The sequence below is a fragment of the Notolepis coatsorum genome (genome assembly GCF_963971535.1).
Source record: "Notolepis coatsorum genome assembly, chromosome: 7".
Lineage (NCBI taxonomy): Eukaryota > Metazoa > Chordata > Actinopteri > Aulopiformes > Paralepididae > Notolepis > Notolepis coatsorum.
The window spans coordinates 129,829,091-129,852,757 of record NC_140171.1 but is presented as its reverse complement, the minus strand read 5'-3'; the positions used below and the strand labels follow the sequence as shown (position 1 = coordinate 129,852,757).

The following is a 23,667-nucleotide window of genomic DNA, read 5'->3' as shown; positions in this document are numbered from 1 at the left end:
GATCCTTGACCAGCCTCTCGAAACATTTCATGGCTACAGAGGTGAGTGCCACCGGTCTGTAGTCATTGAGACCTGCTGGGGAGGGTTTCTTTGGTACCGGGATAATGGTAGACATCTTGAAGCAGGCAGGGACCACTGACTCCTTCAGGGATCGATTAAATATGGTGGTGAACACAGGGACTAGCTGGTTAGCACAGGACTTGAGTATGCGTCCTGTTATTCCATCTGGGTCAGCCGCCTTCCTGGTGTTCACCTGCATAAATGCTCTTCTCACACTGTGTACCGTCAATGAGAGAGCGTCCCCGCCCCCCCCCTCCACAACAGCCGGCGCACCAGTGACGTCACTAGCCGTTGAGCTAGCAGTGCCACTGTTTGCACCAAACCGCGCGTAGAAGGTGTTGAGCTGGTCCGCAAGGGAGGCGTCGTCGCTCCCCATTGAGGGGGCGCTGACTTTGTAGTCAGTTATAGTCCTCAGTCCCTGCCATAAGCCTCTTGTGTCATTCTGTGCCATTTGTGCCTCCATCTTGTCGGCATACGTCCTCTTAGCAAGTTTAACAGCCTTGCGCAGAGTGTAGACTGTTGTCTTGTACTCTTCCATGTTTCCTGACTCTCTGCCCAGGTTATAAGCAGTGGTGCGAGAGTTCAGGGCTGCTCTGATAGTACTGTCCACCCATGGTTTCTGGTTTGGGAACACCCTCGCCTTTTTTGTGGGGACAATACTATCAGCGAGTGTTGTTATGAAGCTCACCACAGTGTCTGTGAACTCGCTGACGTCACTGGTGCTCCTCTCGATACATGTCAAATGTAAATGTTTACGTTATGGAATATGCAGCTTCTTGATGTTAACAGCACCTTGTAAGATAAAGCACTCGAATGTATTGTGATGAAAAAAAAAATCTTTCTTTTGTTGGTGTATTTCTTCGTCGTTGTTGAATATTGTGCATTTGATGATGGTATTTACAATGCAAATACATACTTGAAAAACGTTACTATGGTAACGGTATGTCACATTTTGGAAATTAAATTGACTGACTTCAATCTTGTGAAAAATTATTGTATCTTAATAAGAGCTATGACACAACATCCATTTGCCTAATTAGCTATATGCACTGGAGCATCAGAAAGCTGGTGGGTGAAGGCAATAAAAGCAAGAGAATGTATGTAAGTTAATACAGTGGCTTTTCAAGTTTAAAGCCAGAGACAGATTGCATTAGAAACAAGTGTCATAATATGAATGTTGGAGGTAGAAGTGTGTGCGAAACATGGCTTGGATTCAAAACCAAATTCACAACAATACTCAACAACATGCACCCCTAAGAACCACCAGGGTTAAAAATCGCGCTGAGCCATGGATGCACACTGAAATACTGGCCGCTATGAAAACCAGAGACAAAAAATGCTCTGAACTTCATAAAAGTCAGACAAAGCTTTCCAAAAGCTCAAACAGTGAACTCCAAGCCCACGTGGTTGAACAAAAAATTCAAAGAAACAGACTAAGAAATGACGTAAACACCATGATCAAAACCGCAAAAAGAAATTTCATCAACGACAAAACTGAGGAAAACAAAAACAAAACCTGCAAACTTTGGAAATTACTCAATAATCAACTAGGCTGCAGTAAAAAACTTAAAACCAGATTCTCAAACATAAACATAAAGACGGACAACACGCTCATCACAGACAAGCTGGATGTAGCCAATTACTTAAACATCTTCTTCACAAACATAGCCACAACACTGGTAAACAAACTACCCTCCCACTCAGGGCATTATGGGGTAGAACACATAGTAGCATACTACAAAAACCTAGGGGTCCACAAAGACGACTTCAAACTTGAAATGGTAACAACCGATGAGGTACTCAAAAATGTTAGCGCCCTCCAACCTAACAAGGCCACTGGCCATGACAACATCCCCTCCAAATTCCTCAGAGACTCAGCAGCCGCCATCACCCCAGTCATCACACACATAATAAACCTCTCTATAAAACAGGGACACGTCCCCAAGGACTTAAAAATTGCGAGAAAAGGGCAGCAAATTAGACCCAGGCAACTACCGCCCTGTTTCTATTCTTACCTCCATCTCGAAAGTCATGGAGAAAATAGTCTACGAACAGGTCGAAAAGTACCTGGCCGAAAAAAATCTAATCTACGAATTCCAATCTGGCTTCAGAACGTCCCACTCCACTGACACATGCCTCCTCTATTTGAACGACCACATCAAACAAGAGGTGGACGCGGGCAAATACTGCGGCATGGTCATGCTGGACCTACAAAAGGCCTTCGACACTGTCAATCACTCCATTCTGATTGACAAGCTAAAAGCAATTGGTTTTGATAGTTTATCAGTGAGCTGGATGCAATCCTACCTGGAGGGGAGAGAACAGATGGTAGAGGTAAACGGTACTCTATCCCCCCCCCCCCTCACAGTGAGCTGTGGTGTTCCACAAGGAAGCATACTAGGACCGCTACTCGTCCTAATTTATGCAAATGACATGTCGTCAGCCTGTGACTGCAACTTGTTCCTGTTTGCGGACGACTCAGCCCTGCTGGTCTCTGACAAGAACAAGTTGCAGGTTGAAAAAACCCTCAGCTCGGAACTAGGCAAAATCTGCATATGGCTCGCTGATAACAAACTATCATTACACATGGGCAAAACAGAGTCCATTCTCTTCGGTTCAAATAACAAACTCAGCAAGACCGACGGCTTCTCAGTTACAGTGGGTGACAATATTGTCACAAGGAAAGATGAAATTACCTACCTGGGTTCCATCCTAGAGGCAAATCTTTCCTGTGACAAAATGGCATCCAATGTAATAAAAAAAAGTCAACCAACGAACTAGATTCTTGTACCGGATCTCCTCTCTGGTAAACAAGAATACCCTGAAGACTCTGGCAGGAGCACTCATTCAAGGGTACTACGACTATGCGTGCACCTCATGGTACCAAAGCACCTCAAAGGCGCTTAAAACAAGATTACAAACATCACAAAACAAACTGGTCAGACTACTACTTGACCTTACCCCCAGAACCCACCTCACCCCTGCCCACTTTGACAACCTATGATGGCTTAGAGTAGACGACAGAGTACAGCAACTTGCAATGGGCCTGGTCTACAAGATACACTATACGACTAAGGTACCCATGTACATGTCAAAATACTTCCCAAAGGTCAGTGAATACCACAACCACTACACCAGAGGAAGCTCAACAAATCATGTTAAACCCAGATTCGGCTCAAATAAGGGACTAAACACGTTTCGCAAATTATGCCACATCAATGTGGAACGCCCTACCCAAAGCTGTAAAAGAATGTGAATCCCTACCCACATTCAAAACCGCTCTTAAAGAGCACCTACGGGAGGCTGCAATTCGAAACTGGCCACCGTAAATGCCCAAAACCCCCACCACCTCCTAATAGACAGTCTCCTCCCCACCGCATGTATATATTCCCTCCCCGCCGTATGTATATTTCTCTACCACCCACCCACCCCCTCCTAATGTACAGTCCCCTCCCCATCATATGTATATACTCTGTCAGGATCTAGGGGTAACAGTACTGTATATTTGAATACCGTTTATGTCACAAATGTATCAGTACTAAATACCTATATGTCCCTATGCCATAAATGTCATGTATGTTGTGTATGTCATAAATGTCTATATTAACGTAAGTCCTCATATGAATTGAAAATGGGGGACCCTGATGGAAACAAGACAAACGTCTTTCTCAGGTCTGCATCCCCTTAACAATTGTATGTATTGAGCCGTACTGTATTGTACCCATTCTGCAATCTGTTAAATAAAGTTTTCATTCATTCATTCAATTGAAAATGGGGGACCCTGATGTAAACAAGACAAACGTCTTTCTCAGGTCTGCATCCCCTTAAAGGGGAACTATCTTATAAATGGCCTTTTTGAGTGTTTAGCATTGTTTCCTAGCTATGTGAACTTATATTAATATGATCTATGTCTCAAAATTCTCATATTGGCGCATTCTTCCAATTCTCCTCTCACAATATTCACCCTCACTGAACTGAGTCGTTTGAAAATGTGCCTATATGTGATGTCATATAGTCACTGCTGCATGTTAATGTTCAGGCGAAGACGACGCTCCGCAGTGGTTTAGGAGCCCAGGCTCAAAACAGCTCGAGATCTTGAGGTAGAAAAATGCTGTTTTTGAGGACTTGATTAGAAATACAAAACAATGAATAAAAAAAATATATATATTACAGAGGTGTTCCATAGACTCACAGGAATTGTGTAAAAGTGCCCAAATAGTGAAAGAAATAGTAAAATAGTTCCCCTTTAACAATTGTGTGTATTGACTGAGCCGTACTGTATTGTACCCATTCTGCAATCTGTTAAATAAAGTCTTCATTCATTCATTAATTCATTCATGCATGCATGCGTGTGTGCGTGTGTGTGTGCGTGCGTGCGTGCGTGTGTGTCTGTGTGTTCAGACAGAGTGGAGGAAGTCCCTTACAACGTGTGTTGTCACGTGGCGTGCGTCACATGACCGATGTGAGGAGGAGAGGAACACATCCTCCTAATGTAATGGCTGTCTTCGCAGACAACTTCATTGAAATAGATAGTTCGTGGTCTAGAGACTGTATATCGGATCCGTATGAATTCTAACGTTAATAACAGTATACATTATTATGTTATTTCTTTATTGTTTTAAAACGTAGGCGTACAACTTCATGGCTTCAAGCAGCAACGACGACCTGGCGGGTAACGTACTTATGTCACATTTTGGAACTTATCTTGACTGACTTCAATCTTTCTTTGTTTTCTCTCTATCTCTCTCTCTTTAACGATTGCTAATTTGGCTTAATATAATTTGTAGGCCCGTGTTCTTTCCGTTGAGAATAGACTGTTTTTATGCAATACTAAACTGTTTGTGTCCGTCCCGAGCAACTTTGTTTAGCTTTGTTGGACATGCAGAGTAGACAACCATACATGTCACCAGTCCTCAGTAAACCGGTGGCCTACTGTGTTTATGTATTGTGTCGTCTTCTTGGCAGCTGAGGTAGTCAACAGTAACATTGATATAAAGTTGTAAACTTGTTGTTTGCATTGTCTGAACGTGACAGAATATGTGTCTTTGCTTGAACTCCCTTCTGTTTAATTATGTTCTATGTTTTATACAAAATGGACGATTAATGCAGATTCAGCTGCATAGCTATACGTTTACTGAACACAAGTTCTCTGCATCAGTTATCCAGGCATGCTGCTGTGCCTGACTCCTAGGAACTGACGAGTGAGTTCCCATCAAAACGTCCATGCTGAAAATAAAGTTTTCAATCAATCAATCAATTGTTTCAGGCTGAAACAATTGATTGATTGATTGAAAACTTTATTTTCAGACAGATTGCAGAATGGGTACAATACAGTACGACAAAATGCAAACAATTGTTAAGAGGATGCAGACCAGAAAAACACTTTAGTCTTGTTTACATCCGGGTCCCCCATTTTAAATTCATCAAGCTATTAACAATAGGCTTACTAGTTCAAGTTCAAGTTTCTTTATTAGTTGTCATACAGAAGTACAGAATACTTTTATACAAAATGCTTCTTTCTGTTACGCTCCAGAGACTGTGCTAGACAAAAATAGATACCGGTAAGTATAGGCCTGCCGCGATAAGCAATAAATCGATTAATTGCCGCGATAATTAAAATTAATGCAATGATTTTGACGGGCGCGATTAATTGCTATTTGCGCGTTTGTTTTAATGAGGCGGAACCAGTGCCCCTTGTCAGTCACTGTCCGTGTTGGGAGGCGGGCCGCTGGCTTTACTACAGAGCAGAGAGCACAGCACAGGAGCTCCGTGGGGCAACACCACATAGCTTAACTACATGTCTCAATAGTGTTGCTCCTTTTAACCAAGTAGAGTTATTTGTAGTGTAACGTTAGCGTTTTAACGTTAGTAGCTAACGTTAAAACTAACTTAAAGTTAGTTGTTCACCAACAATCTCAACATTTGTTTTATCATTAGCTCATGTCAATCTACTAGTAGCATCAGCAAGCTAACGTTAGCTGGCCCCAGTCCACTAGCAGCATGTCGATCTACCAGCAGCATCAGCAAGCTAACGTTAGCTCGCCCCAGCCCATTAGCAGCATGTCGAAGTAGTAGTAGCATCAGCAAGCTAACGTTAGCTGGCCCCAGTCCACCAGCAGCATCGAGATGCTTCCAGCTGCAGCCGAACAGACCGCAGCGCTTACAAGCCCCGCACATACAAGCAGCATCAGCAAGCTAGGATAATAACAACAATACTTCCGGTCCGGTCGGTGGGCTTCAAAATAAAAGTCTAAAACACCGGAAAAGACGGAGCGGTGGGCTTCAAAATAAAGGTTTTGGGAAATAAATTTCTCAAAAAAAAATTCTCTAACCGGTCGCAATAATATCGCTTATCGCGATATTTTCGGGGGCAATTAATCGCCCAGCAAAATTTGTTATCGTGGCAGGCCTAGGTAAGTATAAAATAAAATAAGTATAGCAGTATAAAATAGAAGTCACGTACGTAGACACAAGTGTTCAGTATGTACATAATGTACAATGTTCAATGCAGAGTAGAAGTAACTGAGTTACCATACAATATACTATACAATATACTATATAGTGCAAAGGAGAAATGGGATGAGGTACAATTTAGGTACAATTTACAGTAAGGTGTAATGAGGTATGGGTTGTAGTGCAAATTCTTTACCAATAAATATAAAGTGTGTTTAGGTGTTCTAAAGTGTGTAAAGTGGGTGCTGCAGTGAGTTGTTTGTTTAAAGTGAGTGTGTGCGTGTGGATGTGTGTGCTGTGAGTGCATTTGATGGTTGTTACATAGTGTTATTGTTCGTTGAGCATCCTGATGGCCTGGGGATAGAAGCTTCTTTCTGTGCTTGCCATGAGACTCCGGTATCGCTTGCCTGACCGCAGCAGTTCAAAGAGGCAGTTGTTTGGGTGGCTGGAGTCTTTGATAATTCTCTTAGCCTTACCCATGCACCGCTTGTTGTAAATGTTCTGGAGAGTGGGAAGCCCCCCTCCAATTGTGCGTTCGGCTGAACGGGCCACTCTCTGTAGTCTGCTACAGTCTTGTGCGGTGCTATTCCCAAACCAGGAGGTGATGTTGCCAGTCAGGATGCTCTATTGTACATGAGTAGAAGTTCTTAAGGATCTTCTGACTGACTTGGAACTTCCTTAGGCGCCTGAAGAACTAGAGGCGTTGCCGTGCCTTCTTCACAACACTGTCAATGTGTGTGGTCCATGTCAAGTCCTCGGATATGTGGACTCCAAGGTACTTAAAACTGTTCACTCTCTCAACCGGTGCCCCGTCGATGCTGAGGGGGCTGTAGTCCCTGACCCCCGACCTCCTAAAGTACACAATCATCTCCTTTGTTTTGCTGACGTTCAGGGAGAGGCTGTTCTCTTGACACCATCCCGCTAGGACCTTGACCTCTTCCAGGTAGGCCCTCTCGTCGTTTGCAGAGATCAGGCCCACCACTACTGTGTCGTCAGCAAATTTGATGATTGTGTTGTTGTTCCGCTGTGCCACACAGTCATGTGTGTACAGGGAGTAGAGGAGGGGGCTCAGAACACAGCCCGGGGGGCCCCTATGTTGAGAGTGATGGATGAGGAGGTGCAGTTGCCTGCTCTCACCACCTGGGGTCTGCCCGTCAGGAAGTCCAAGACCCACTGGCAGAGGTCATAGTTCAAGCCCAGGTCCCTGAGTTTGGAGGGGACTATGGTATTGAATGCTGAGCTGTAGTCGATGAACAGCATTCTCACATAGTTCTCCTGCCTCTTGTCCAGGTGTGATGCTGCTGTGTGCAGCACATGGGCTATGGCATCCTCCGTGGACCTGTTGGGGCGGTATGCAAATTGCAGGGGTTCCAGGTTGATGGGGAGGGAGGAGCAGATGTAGCCCTTTACTCAAGTTCAAGTTCAAGTTCTTTAATAGTTGTCATACAGAAGTACAGAATACTTTCATACAAAATGCTTCTTACTGTTACGCTCCAGAGACTGTGCTAGACAAGATAGTATCAAATAACATAATAACATAATATAGCATGAATTTAGAAGAAGAAGATGAGGTCACAGTGTTCAGTATAGACATATGTACAATGTTCTGAGTTACCATATAATATACAATACACAATACTATGCAGTGTACTAATGTACAGTACTATCTAGTGCAAAGCAGAAATGGGATGAGGTACAATTTTAGGTACAATTTACAGTAAGGTGTACGAGTTGTAGTGCAATCCTTCATCCATAAATATAAAGTGTGGGGAGTGGGTGCTACAGTGTGTTTGTTTAAAGTGGGTGTGTGCTATAAAGTGTGTGGAGTGGGTGCTACAGTGTGTTTGTTTAAAGTGAGTGTGTGCGTGTGGATGTGTGTGCTATGTGCGTTTGGTGGTTGTTGTTGTGTAGTGTTCATTCATTGTTCGTTTAGCAGCCTGATGGCCTGGGGATAGAAGCTACTTCTGAGTCTTTCTGTGCTCGCCTTGAGACTCCGGTATCGCTTGCCTGACCGCAGCAGTTCAAAGAGGCAGTTGTTCGGGTGACTGGAGTCTTTAATGATTCTCTTAGCTTTGCTCTTGCAACGCTTGTAGTAAATGTTCTGGAGGGTGGGGAGCCCCCCTCCAATTGTGCGTTCGGCTGCACGTGTCACTCTTTGTAGTCTGCTTCGGTCTTTTGCAGTGCTATTCCCAAACCAGGAGGTGATGTTGCCGGTCAAGATGCTCTCTATTGTACATGAGTAGAAGTTCTTAAGGATCTTCTGGCTGACTTGGAACTTCCTTAGGCGCCTGAGGAAGTAGAGGCGTTGTCGTGCCTTCTTCACCACACTGTTAATGTGTGTGGTCCATGTCAAGTCCTCGGATATGTAGGCTCCGAGGTACTTGAAGCTGTTGACTCTCTCAACCGGTGCCCCGTCGATGCTGAGGGGGCTGTAGTCCTTGACCCCCGACCTCCTGAAGTCCACAATCATCTCCTTTGTTTTGCTGACGTTCAGGGAGAGGCTGTTTTCCTGGCACCATCCCGCCAGGACCTTGACCTCTTCCAGGTAGGCCCTCTCGTCGTTGGCAGAGATCAGGCCCACCACTACTGTGTCGTCAGCAAATTTGATGATTGTGTTGTTGTTCCGCTGTGCCACACAGTCATGTGTGTACAGGGAGTAGAGGAGGGGGCTCAGAACACAGCCCGGGGGGCCCCTATGTTGAGAGTGATGGATGAGGAGGTGCAGTTGCCTGCTCTCACCACCTGGGGTCTGCCCGTCAGGAAGTCCAAGACCCACTGGCAGAGGTCATAGTTCAAGCCCAGGTCCCTGAGTTTGGAGGGGACTATGGTATTGAATGCTGAGCTGTAGTCGATGAACAGCATTCTCACATAGTTCTCCTGCCTCTTGTCCAGGTGTGATGCTGCTGTGTGCAGCACATGGGCTATGGCATCCTCCGTGGACCTGTTGGGGCGGTATGCAAATTGCAGGGGTTCCAGGTTGATGGGGAGGGAGGAGCAGATGTAGCCCTTTACTCAAGTTCAAGTTCAAGTTCTTTAATAGTTGTCATACAGAAGTACAGAATACTTTCATACAAAATGCTTCTTACTGTTACGCTCCAGAGACTGTGCTAGACAAGATAGTATCAAATAACATAATAACATAATATAGCATGAATTTAGAAGAAGAAGATGAGGTCACAGTGTTCAGTATAGACATATGTACAATGTTCTGAGTTACCATATAATATACAATACACAATACTATGCAGTGTACTAATGTACAGTACTATCTAGTGCAAAGCAGAAATGGGATGAGGTACAATTTTAGGTACAATTTACAGTAAGGTGTACGAGTTGTAGTGCAATCCTTCATCCATAAATATAAAGTGTGGGGAGTGGGTGCTACAGTGTGTTTGTTTAAAGTGGGTGTGTGCTATAAAGTGTGTGGAGTGGGTGCTACAGTGTGTTTGTTTAAAGTGAGTGTGTGCGTGTGGATGTGTGTGCTATGTGCGTTTGGTGGTTGTTGTTGTGTAGTGTTCATTCATTGTTCGTTTAGCAGCCTGATGGCCTGGGGATAGAAGCTACTTCTGAGTCTTTCTGTGCTCGCCTTGAGACTCCGGTATCGCTTGCCTGACCGCAGCAGTTCAAAGAGGCAGTTGTTCGGGTGACTGGAGTCTTTAATGATTCTCTTAGCTTTGCTCTTGCAACGCTTGTAGTAAATGTTCTGGAGGGTGGGGAGCCCCCCTCCAATTGTGCGTTCGGCTGCACGTGTCACTCTTTGTAGTCTGCTTCGGTCTTTTGCAGTGCTATTCCCAAACCAGGAGGTGATGTTGCCGGTCAAGATGCTCTCTATTGTACATGAGTAGAAGTTCTTAAGGATCTTCTGGCTGACTTGGAACTTCCTTAGGCGCCTGAGGAAGTAGAGGCGTTGTCGTGCCTTCTTCACCACACTGTTAATGTGTGTGGTCCATGTCAAGTCCTCGGATATGTAGGCTCCGAGGTACTTGAAGCTGTTGACTCTCTCAACCGGTGCCCCGTCGATGCTGAGGGGGCTGTAGTCCTTGACCCCCGACCTCCGAAGTCCACAATCATCTCCTTTGTTTTGCTGACGTTCAGGGAGAGGCTGTTTTCCTGGCACCATCCCGCCAGGACCTTGACCTCTTCCAGGTAGGCCCTCTCGTCGTTGGCAGAGATCAGGCCCACCACCACTGTGTCGTCAGCAAATTTGACGATTGTATTGCTACTCCGCTGAGCCACACAGTCGTGTGTGTACAGGGAGTAGAGGAGGGGACTCAGAACACAGCCCTGGGGGGCCCCTATGTTGAGGGTGATGGATGAGGAGGTGCAGTTGCCTGCTCTCACCACCTGGGGTCTGCCAGTCAGGAAGTCCAAGACCCACTGGCAGAGGTCATAGCCCAAGCCCAGGTCCCTGAGCTTGGCTATGAGTATGGAGGGGACTATGGTATTGAATGCCGAGCTGTAGTCGATGAATAGCATTCTCACATAGTTCCCCTGCCTCTTGTCCAGGTGTGATGCTGCTGTGTGCAGCACATGGGATATGGCGTCCTCCGTGGACCTGTTGGGGCGGTATGCAAATTGCAGGGGGTCCATGTTGATGGGGAGGGAGGAGCAGATGTAGCCCTTTACTAGCTTCTCAAAGCACTTCATGGCTATGGAGGTGAGAGCTACAGGGCGGTAGTCGTTGAGGCAAGCAGGCTTGGATTTTTTGGGTACAGGGATAATAGTGGACTTCTTCAGGCAGGTGGGGATGACAGCCTGTTCTAAGGACAGGTTAAATATGTCAGTGAATACTGGGGCCAGTTGGTCGGCACAGACTTTTAGGACGCGGCCGGGGATGCCGTCCGGACCTGCTGCCTTCCTGATATTCACTTTTTTAAAGGTCCGCCTCACCTCATGCTCTGTTACCCTGAACACTGCGCCTCCATCAGCAGCCGACCCCCCCCCCCATTGCCGAGGCTTGTGAGCTGGTGTTGTTATTACCAGCATCAAACCTCGCATAGAAGGTATTGAGGTCGTTTGCTAAGGAGATGTCACTGTTCAGTTTGAGGGAGGCGCCTTTGTAGTCTGTCATCGTTTTGAGCCCCTGCCACATAGCTCTAGAGTCAGCTTGTTCAAACTGGAGTTCAATTTTATCCCTGTAGCGCCGTTTGGCCTCTGACACTGTCCTCCTTACGTTGTGTCGCGCCACCTTGTGGTCATTCATGTTGCCTGCCACTAGGCCGTCATTGTATGCTTTGGTGCGCTCTCTCAGAGCTTCACGGACGGATTTGTCTACCCAGGGTTTTTGATTTGGGTAAACTTTCATTTTGGTAGTGGGGATTGTTTCTTTCACCCTAGTACAAACATAGTCCAGCACTGTCTCCGTGTAGGCATTAATGTTATCTGTGTCGCGGAACACAATCCAGTCTGTGTGGTGAAACACTGACCGGATCGTCTCTTCTGACGTCAGATCCCATTTCTGCACCTCTCGCGAGACTACGGGAGTACTTTTAATTCTCTGTTTGTACTTTGGTGAAAGGAAAATTGACGCGTGATCTGAAAGCACTTCATGGCTATGGAGGTGAGAGCTACAGGGCGGTAGTGTTGTCACGATACTGGAATTTCGAACTTCGATACGATACCTTGAAAAGTATCGATATTCGATACCATTTTCGATACCACAGGGAAAAAGGTTCAATCTTAAAATGTAAAAAAGATTTTTTTTTTTTTTTTTTTTTTTTTAATAGATTTTGCTTTTGTTGCTGGTTGATTCTCCTCAGCTTCTCTCTGGTACTATAAGAGAAGATAAATATAACACTTTTAAAACCCTTTGTTTATCTTTAGATCACACGTTTGAAAATAACTGTTCATCTCACTTCAATAATTTTTATTGCAGAACATGGTATTTTCTCAAGCAGACAGATGTAAACACTGTAATCTGTGTTGCATGTACCTAACAAACTGAACTGTTTGTATTACAGTCATATTCTGACTTAACTGAATGCACATGTGTGTGTGTGGACTAGTAGAGGGCAAGTTGTGTTGTTTTCTTGATACATCTACAAATAGCAGACGAATAACCGGTTGCCTCTGGATCAATGAATGTCTAATATTGAATAATATTATTAGATATTTTATTTTTAACATCCCTAATTCCAACAGTCAAGAGGCTTGTTTCAAATTGATGAAAAACCCCACACACGCAACGTTTGTGCGTATAGGCTCTGGCCAGATCGATCAATGAAATACGTTGCGCGCTCAGCGCTGTGGAATGAAGGAAATGCGCATCGGGATCGGATTTGGATGTTATTCTTTGTAGTTGTGTTACAAATGGAACGGTCTTTCCCCGCCGAACACAAGTTACTTAACGTTACACAGGTCGCGCTATGCAGATGCTTAGCTTGCTAACGTTAAGATAGCAGTGTAATGCTTGATGAGAGCAGAGCGCTCTGTCTGTGTTCGCAGCACCTCTCAAGTGCCTGAAACACGCAGCGGGCCCCGCCTCCCTCCTCCTTGGAACAAACATTCCACCCAAAAACTGAATTTCAGTCCAGTTTCAATCTGAACTATTAACAGCGGAGCTGTTTTGTAATCTTCAAATCACTCGTCTGTCTCGCACACTGCAAGTAAATGATTTTTCCGGTTTGCACACACACATATTATTAGGGGCAATACGAGGGAAATGCTCGCACTGTAGAGCATAATAATTATATATATAATTAGTAAACTGTCGGGGGCTTTTTTAGCCCCCCTTAACTGATAGTCGAGGGCATTTGGTCAATTTTCGAGGGCATTTTGCCCCAAGCCCCCGTTAATTTCGAACCCTGGTAGCTACTGCTAGCCCGGTAGATAACGTTAAGACAATTTAGTTTACTGGGACAGATGGATCTAACGCGAGCTAGCTAAGCTAGCTAACGAGGGAACGGAGGTATTATGCACTCGAGTAGACTATTGCTGGAGCATTTGTTGATATCAGCAGCTATCAGTAGCTAGCCAGCTAGATACCGTTGGACAATGCCTCGTCATGTATTAAACTAAAAGTGAATAGTTGACTGGGTCATTGTTTAAACAGTAACGTTAGTTCATGGAGGTCCGATATAGACTAGAGCAGACGGAAGTAAACAAGCCAAATGATAGCTTCCGATTGGTCATTTGCTTTTTTTTCTCATGAAACCAGTCACGTCACTCTACTGTGATTGGACCGTTGACTTGAGTGCGATGTGGGACTTGTAGTTTTTTAACGATCTCGCGGCGGAGAAAAAAAAGACGAGCGGCTATAATCTGTACTCGCACAGGAGTATCGTTATGAACTACACGTCTACACGCCACACGGCGGGCAGCCCTCTAAGTGTCATGCGCCAAAGGTAAAAACAGACCGCCCCTGGCGGGCGGCGGGCTTTAGTTTCGGTCCCTGCCTGGGATGTTAAGCTAAGAAGTCTGCTATATATTTTTTTTTGTTAAACACTTCCACTTTAATTTGTATTATTTAATTTATTTATCTTGTTATGAGTGATTGTTGTATTGTTCAAATACATTTTGATTTAAAGTTGCTTAAGATCCAAATTCAAATGTTTCATGAGTCATTATTTTTATTTGCTATGGGATCATCATGTTATGTTAAGTTAACTGGACTGGCAGAGGGACTGGACAACAGGGTGACATTCACAGGTGTGCAGACTTGAGCATGTGAGGTAAAACATGCATTGGAGAAGGAGCCATGCCCACAGGAAGCAGAGATTGAGGGTGTGACAAAAACAATCGTTAGATTAGTCGACTAATCGAATGACAAAAATAATCGTTAGATTAGTCTACTAATCAAAAAAATTATCGACAGATTAGTCTATTACCAAAATAATCGTTAGTTGCAGCCCTGGCTACAGGACATATACCCCGCCGGCTTCCCACCCGCTAACACTGCCTGTAAGTAGGGACGACTGACCAAGCCGGAGGTACCGCTGACAGCTGGATTCGATCCCAGAGTCTCTGCGGTGGTAGGCGAGTGCATTCTCCACTGCGCTACCCAGCCGCCCCTGTATAATAATTGTTTAAGTTTAAATATCAACATTATCTGCCCATCCTCAGTAAATACTATCAAACTCCTCTGACCTCAGTCTGCACACACGCACAATAAAAACGAACTGGATATTTGGACTGTAACGTTTGGCAGAGAGAGACTATTATGGAGCATTTGGTAGCTGTCATTTCTGTGTCTCCGTAGACCGTGCAGCGTCTGTGAAGATTGATTTATAGGGATGTCCCGATAAAAAAAATGTGCTCCCGATCCGATCCCGATCATGTGATTTTGATTATCTACCGATACCGATCTTTCCCGAGCCGATCAAAAAAAGAAAAAGTTATATATATTTTTTAATATAATTTTCTTATAAAAAAAATTCCATCCCAATTTCTCACATTACATTCACCCTGAATGTTGACGTTATCCAGGTGAAAAGTTAACTTCATTCAAGCGAGGCATTGCAATCCTTGACATCATTTGATGTATAATTAAATCAAAGGAAATGCGTTTGTTTTGGCAAAATTCTTCTGCTCTGTGTGACAATAAATAAATGAATGATGATATGCAATTTAAAACCAAAACTAAGGCCTCAGTATGAGTTTAAGACGTGAACATGGTCATGTTTGTTGAATACAAAAAAAAGTTAAAATTAAAAAAAAAATTGCCGATCCCGATCTTCGGAAAATCACGTGATCGGGACATCCCTATTGATTTATATGAAAACCGATTTATGTATAATTTAAGCAAATTCAGAATTCTGCGTTAATATCTCAATTCCGTGAAATCCACCGCGATTCCGCGATCGCGGATTCCATAGGGCCCTAGTCTAACGTTAAAGACCCGGACTCCATACAAAAATGGAAAATGAGCTAAAGAAAATGTTTGAGGGGCTGGACTACATCTCGACCATTGCAGACATTTGGTCCGTCCACAACAAAAGCTTCATCGGGATAACATCTCTGGATAAACCCCACTACTTTACAATGCCAGAAAGCTGCATTGGCCTGTAAAACAGGGCTGTACGTTAACTTTTTTTGCACATAGCACTGGTGCTACAGAGGTTGATAGCACAGGCCAAAATCTTGTAGCACAAGTATAAAACGTGTTATATTTGTAACAGTCACAAATGTGCCTATTGTATTTGTGTTATTTAGTTGCAGTGCCATGTTTGGCTGTCATTTAGTATATCGCCATGTGTTATTATTACTATAATACTCTCGTATGCTATTTTCAATTAATATCATAAACAACATAAGGAATATTAGCATAATTTTGAGTAAACTGAAGGAATGAGTTGGCGTTAATAGTTTTAAATGCAAATAATTTATTGAAACATAGAAGTGGGGTCGGTTGGGACACACACACACACACACACAATGGGGGACCCTGATGTAAACAAGACAAACGTCTTTCTCTGGTCTGCATCCCCTTAACAATTGTGTGTATTGAGCCGTACTGTACTGTACCTGTAACTGAGGGGTACAATTCCCTGACTGTATTGTTAGATATGATACTTACTACCACTACCTCTTGTACTTTAGACTCTGGCCACCCAGTACTAGGCATAAATAATTATGGTAAACACTCCCACGTAGATGAAACGATCCAACACAAATGTACCAAGTCGAAAGTCTGCGTTTAATAATAATTAATACATAGCAAAAGGTATGTAGAGCAATCACTTAATTACATTTATGATTTGAAATAGGATGCACTTTTATGGCAAATGAGTATTCGTTGGTATATCAATAGAGAACGTCCAATCTCTGGTGGCGCAGGCGGTAAATATACAACCTGGAATATTTAAGGAATAATAGCAATGATACTTTAATGATTATAGAACTGGATACACTAGGGGGGAATTCCGGTCGCTTGTAAGACAACTGGAGAAGGGGGGGGGGGGGTAGAGTCTGGCTGTATCCGTCTGGCCGAGGGTATCCTGGGAGAACCCACGGTTGTGCGGCTCGGTGCCTCAGCGATCCTCGATCCACAGATGAAAGCAGTTGGACTCTCTGTGGGCCGGCTTCCTCCGGTCCACGATGGAGAGACGTGAAGCGACCTCGTCGTGTAGAGCGTCTCCTCACCTGTCGTCCTCTCCGGGGGGGGGGTTTCCAACACACGGCAGTGTTGGTCTTTATCCATAGAATAATCACTGTATACAAAGCATAATCCGTGCCTGGGAAGGCGGGCTGTCGTCGGTAGAATAATCCGGTATGCAGGTCCACTCGCTCGTCGGCTCTGGGGCTCCTCGGGTGCAGCCTCACATGGGGTCGGCCACCCTGGATAAGCAGCCAGTTCTACCCGAAACGATGGGGGTACTGACTACGATAGTATTCTCACCGCACGAAGCACTACATATGAATAGACTATTATTAGCTTAATAGACTACGTCCAACTCGACGATATAGTGCCAAATATGACTATTCAAATATTAATATACACGATGTCTCAATACCGATGGTAGGCCGAACTTGGCCTTACTCCCACACGTGGCGTCGCGGGGAGGCTTTACGTCTGTCACTCTATCGGAGGGTAAGAAACTGGACTAAAAAGGAAGTCCTACTTTAGTAGCGCAGTATATATACGCACTATGAACAAATAGTACCATTAGTGGTGCGGTAGCCAGATTCCTACGCGGAACTAGGACTTGTTCGTACATGTTGAGCGGTACGTTTGAACTGGGTCTGGGGGGTATGGCAGCCTGGCACCAAGGTCTCGACCAATAGTAGAATGGAGACTATTATGGGATGTTCAGTAGGCTAGAATGGATATTCAATGCATATTGTACAAGGAATATACAAGGGATATCAGGGAATATTAGAGAATATACAAATACAATTAAATATATATATATAAATAAATATATATATTCGGTTTAATCTGGCCCTTCACAACAGTACCCATTCTGCAATCTGTTAAATAAAGTTTTCATTCATTCATTCACACACACTGTTTCAACTCACCACCCCCGCATCATATTGTAGTCTAGTCTGTCTTCAAACTTCCACTCCTCTCGAAACTTTTTTATATTTGAATATCAACATTATCTGTCCATCCTCAGTAATCCTCAGTTTACTATAATATATTCCTGTCCTGAGTCCTGACTAGTGACTTCATCGTCTTTCCAAACGCACGCACGCACACACACACAGGGAAGGGGAGAGAGTGCCCCCCCCATTTCCCTTTCCCCAGTCCACACTGTGTCTGCTGGCTCTGCGCCTCTGCCTCTGATCAGGATTAGCTTGTTAGCTTGCTAACATTGTAGTGATTGTAATGGTACATAAACGTTAATTTCGGGCGATGTGCGCATAAAGGAATGGCGACGGTGCAAAGCATGTAGATTTTGACCCGTTGCGAGAAAAAAAAAACACCACAGACTTATTTCGGGACGTGTAGGCGCACTGCTGTGTTACTGTTAACGCAGCAGTGCGCACCAACCGACCAACGCGCTGCTCTGCTTGCAGAAGCACGGATAGGGCGGATATGACTCGTCGAGTCGTCACAAGTTTTTTCAAAATAAGAGTATCATATGCACCTGAACGTTGCTAGCTGTCGGAGCCTAGTTATGATAGCTGGAGCTGCGCGTGGGCAGAAATGAGACCCGCTACAGGATTTTCAAAATAAGAGTATCTATATGAACCGAATCCCTATCGCACCAGTGCTACTGAAGTAAATCCATTCATCGCACAGACCACTGTTGCTGTAGCACGTGCGATATATATGTCGCACTGTACAAGGATAAAGGGTAGGCACACGTACGATGTCATTGCTGGTGAGATTGACCACATTCAAGCAATTGAAATAATGTTTCTGTTTTTTAAGTAACTCTTTGGTGTAGTAATCAGTAAAGTAATTGAGTTACCTTTTTAAATGAAGTAACTAGTAATGGTAACTAGGGATGCTCGATATTGGCTTTTTTACCGATACCGATATACCGATATTGTCCAACTCTTAATTTTCGATACCGATATATGCAGGGTTTCCCCGCCCAAAAAATTGAATAATTTCAGGTAATTAACATTATATATCTCTTGTTGTGGAATTAACACAACATTATGCATACTTTTGACAATAAATAAAATCAGAATTTGTTCTTACTTGCTTGCCTGGGTAAATAAAGGTTATAGAAATGTAAAAAAAAAAGAAAAAAAATTATATTTCTTTTAAAAACAGATACCGATATCTTCCGATATCACATTTTAATGCCGATATCGGCCGATAATATCGGTAGGCCGATAATATCGGACATCCCTAATGGTAACTAGTTACTATTTTTCAGTAACTAGCACAACACTGGTTATGACAGGCATGTATGTAATGTAAATATCTATATTAGTGGATACAAGGTACAAGCTCTGGTGGGGGATAGGGAACTATTTAAAGAAAAAGAGGGACTATTAGATCCAATCACCAAATACACCTTGACCATATGGAACAGAGTAGTAAAAACACACAAATTGGAGAAGCAGTCAGGGGTCCTGAGATGGGTAGCACATGACAAGAGATTCAAACCAGGGAGGTTAGACCATGGATTCAGAAGGTGGGAGAGGGGGGGGGGCAACAGCAATATGCAAAATGATAGAGAAGGGAGAAATGCAGACACTACAAAAATTAAAGGAGAAATTTGGACTAGAAAACAGGGACCACTTCAGATATCTACAGGTTAGAGACTACTACAACAAAGAAATAAGGGGGGCCAAAGATGAGGAACAGAATGGAATAATAAAGATGATAGTATGGGCATACGAAGGGGGGCAAGGAAGAGTAATATCAGCAATATACCGGGCTATAATGACCAGCAAGGGACACACGACCGATTACATAAGGGAGAAATGGGAGAGAGAGCTAGAGATAGAAATAACAGGGAAGGAATGGGGGAACATATGCGAGGTACAACATTCAACAACAGGATCGAGAATATGGAAAGAATTTGGATGGAAAAACACAATCAGATTCTTTATAACCCCAGAGCTGAAGGGAAAATATGCACCAACACAAAAAGCATGCTGGAGGATGTGTGGGAAGGAGGGGGCAAATCACACACACATATTCTGGGGATGTCAGAAGCTGAAGGGGTATTGGGAGGAGATAGGGGAAGCAATGATCAGAATATTAGGATACGGGATACCACAAACAGGACTGGTGCTTTACTTAGGAGACCTGACACACGAGGGAATACAAGGGGGGGACAAATATTTAATAAAGATAATGTTGATAGCGGCCAGAAAAGCAATAACGAGACTGTGGTATAAGGAAGACCCACCGACAATAGCAAAATGGGTAGGAATAGTGGAAGAAATACAGGATATGGAAAGGATAACGCACATGCTGAGGTTACAGGAAGAGAAATTTGGGGAAAGATGGGGAAAGTGGGAGGATTATAAAAGGAACGAGAACGACATCACAGAGGAAGAACCAAATGCAACACAAGAGAGCGAAGGGTAAAGGAGGAAAGATGTTCAAGCAGGGTCTATGAACCCATGTCACACACCTGTACTTTAGTTAATATTATCTATTTTGTTTTTGGGATATTACAAGTGCTGAATGCTTTTATACCTTATTATTTATGTCTGTTTAACGGTGTGATATAAAATATTCAGGGATGATGTGGTTTGTGTATGGGTGAAACAAAAGGCAAAGTGAAAGTTAATAAACAAGAGAAAAAAAAAGAAAGGACGAAGGAGAAGGGAAGAAAGAAACTCAAGGAGGGTCTCTGGACCCAGATCACACATACAAACCTTAGTCAGCATTTATTGTCTTTGAGTAGAAATTACCTGTTTATGCCTGTTTAAGGGAGATACACAATCAGCCTTTGTATCAAATACCTAGAAAACAACAGTAGGGGAACCAGACAACTAACCATGTGATACCCATGTAAATATTTATGTGCACTGTTTTTTCTTTTTGTTTTCATTGTGATACTAGTCTCTTCATTTTTTATTATTTATTTTTTGTAAGTGCTGTCTGTCTAAATAAATGTTAATAAAAAATTTAAGTTTAAAAAAAAAAAAAAAATCTATATTAGTGTGTGTTAAACTCTAAAACTGTAGAGACAGAAATGTTCTCTCTTTATGTAGGGCCGGTGGGATAGATAAGGCGAGCCAGGCACAGCTCAGGGTCGACATTCTCGAGATGGCACAGTCTGGCCATCACAGGCTGAAGTGATGGGGGCAGGGCAGAGAGGGAGAGAGAGAGGGATGGATGGAGGGAGAGAGAGAGAACAGAGCCTTCTTTCTTCTAGTTTAACAGTCACCCCTACTGACTTCTAACATTACATGCTAAATCAAAGCCCATGATTATGGAAAGATGAAGTTAAAGGCAGTGTTATCAAAGAACAGCATAGGCATAGATTACAGGTGCATCTCAATAAATTAGAATATTGAGGAAATATATGGGTTGCCTCCATGCCACGCTGCATTGTAGGAGCCATGCAAAAGGAGCCCCGACCAAGTATTGAGTGCATATACTTTTCAGTAGGCCGACATTTCTGTAATATATATATATATATATATATATATTAGGGCTGACCCCTATTAGTCGATTAGTCGACTAATCGGTCGAAAGGAGCCGTAGTCGACTGGCCAACCTCTTAGTCAAATATAATAAAAAAAAAAAGAAAAAGAAAAGAGGCCTAGAAGCGTGGCTAACACTAATGGCACGCATACCAGAGGCTAACTGCCTACGAAAACAGGGACAGAGTCACAGAGGCACTGAAAGAGGATTTCACCTATCTAATGAACACACTAGACTAGACAAATATCAAGATGTATCCATCAGTGGACCAATTGCATGCTTTTGCAGAGGACAAGAAGCCTTTAGTCGACTCCTTCAGACATTAAGCACCCCCCACAGCCCAAATGGAATGATTTTTTTTTGTCGACCAATAGACCATCCAAATCCTTAGTCGGGGACAGCCCTAATATATATATATATATTTGATCAGATACTGAATTTGGGGTTTTCATTAGCTGTAAGCCATAATCATCAAACTTTAAAGAAATAAAGGCTTGACATATTTCACTGTGTAATGAATACATAATATATGATTTTAACTTTTTTAAGTTTAATTACTGAAATAAATGAACTTTTCCTTGATATTCTAATTTATTGAGATGCACCTGTATACAAGAGTATGGGTTGTATAATGGATAAGCTAGCTAGCAGGACACAATGTTGCTATATAGTAGGGATGAGCCCAAACGTTCTGACCTTCGTTCATTAGGTTGGCATTCGAATTGTAAATCAACATTCAAATTTTTTTTCTTTTATGAATATGAACCCCTAACTTTTAAATTGTTCGTACCTTGCTCTTAACTATTGAGACCACAGGACCACAACCATGTATGTCTACATGTCAGCCTATAGGTTAATTTAGGCTATATTGGCTAAAACATTGTTATCCATATGTCCTTTTATTGTTTGAGATATTATCCCAATACAAGGCCTACTATGCTGCAGGGCTGTACAGTGCGACGAGGGCATCGCACATTGTGCCAGAATTTTGCCTGTGCGAGTAGAGAAAAATATTTGGGGCACTCTTGCGAGTAGGGATGCCCCCCCCCGAGTACATTTTTTCGGAGGAATTTAAATGTTGCGAACTATCTCTCCTCTCTCTGTCTCGCTCTGTCTGCAGGAGAAGCGGGGCTGTTAGTTTACACACACTCGCGAGCGCTCACTCACACAAATGCACATACTGGTACTTGAGGTGTGTGGCTCCGTGCTGAAGCGCGCAGCACACAGACAGAGCTCTGCATGCGCTCATCATGGCGGAGAGAACGAAACGCTCGAAAGTCTGAGTACACTTTACGAAAGTCGATGCCGACAACGCACGTTGCCACAAGTGCAATAAAACATTTGCAAGTAAGAGTGGCAATACAAGCAATTTGTCAAAACAAGTTGCAGTAATGCGCCGTTTTCGACTGCTTTGCTCGCAGTGTTCCATCTCCATCCACGTCCACTGCAGGTAAGCCAAGATACAGAGTTAGCTAGGCTAATAACGAATTATTACGAATAGGCTAATAAATAAAATATAATTGCTTAGCTAATTGTTTAGTAGGGGTGGGACGATACATCGATCCAGATCGATACATCGATGTAATTATCAACAATCGAATCGGATCGATGCAATGTAATAAGATCGATTCATATCGATACTCTTATTTTGAAAATCCTGTGGCGAGTCTCATATCCGCCCAAGAACAACAGCAGTAGCTCCGTGTGTGTAGACGTTACAGCTAGAGATGTTCCGATACCATTTTTTCCTTTCCGATCCGATTCCGATACCTAAGCTTTGGGTATCGGCCGATACCGATACTTATCCGATACCAGTGCATACATTAAAAAAAAATAATAATAAAAAAAAATATTATATAAATTATAAAAAAAATTCTTTTTTTTAAATACAGCTACTGTTTATATACTGTTTTTTAGTAATAACTATAAAGTTTTATTCAACAACAGGTGATTGTATAGATTAGTATTAGTATCAGTAATTGAAAACTATCTCAATGAGTTCACCCACGGAAAGGTTGTTGGCACATTAGTTCCACACGGACATTATTCGTTGCTGCACTTGCTTCCACAAGAAGGCTCCGTTTAGTAGCAGAGGCTCTGTTGTTGTGATTTTTGCACAATAAATATTCAACATTCTCTTTTGAGACTTCGCCTCAGACTCTTATCATTTGGCACTAAAAGCTAAACATTGTCGCCGATATGGCTGTCTGCAACATGTAATTAATTGTGTACGCGACATGCAATTGTGCAATGATGACGTTACCGTGAGCTAGGTTAGCTAGCATCAGAGCTACCGGTATATGGAAAAACTAACGTTACTGGTGACATTGTGATTTAACTTGGAATACTCCTTTGCCAACCTGCTGTACTTTGCTTGCAGGTCTGCAGCCATTATTGCTGGATTATGATTAGCCCCAACTTTAGCCAAGGTAACGTTATGGCTAAACCTTTAACGTTAGTTAATGCTAGCTTTCGGTTAGCTGTTCAGCTAATGCTAATAACATCAGAGCTCCCCGTCAACAGCGCTCTGCCGGGACGATGGCATTTTAAGAAAGTATCTGCTCTGCTGTTAAAATGGCAATTGACACTTTAATTCACGGTCGATTAAGCACACGTTTGTTTTATAATGCTCACTCAGCGAGTAG

The 23,667-nt window shown here is 43.2% G+C and overlaps 1 protein-coding gene across 1 annotated transcript in view; it reads left to right on the top strand.

Annotated features, from left to right (window-relative positions):
• Positions 1-4,535: 4,535 nt before the first annotated feature.
• LOC311232650 (mucolipin-1-like) overlaps positions 4,536-23,667 on the top strand; it is a 101,680-nt gene continuing 82,548 nt past the window's right edge. Inside the window, exon 1 of the mRNA XM_084319507.1 lies at positions 4,536-4,732. Coding sequence (XP_084175633.1) covers positions 4,702-4,732 — 31 coding nt within the window. The 5' untranslated portion in view covers positions 4,536-4,701. The remainder of the gene's footprint in view (positions 4,733-23,667) is intronic.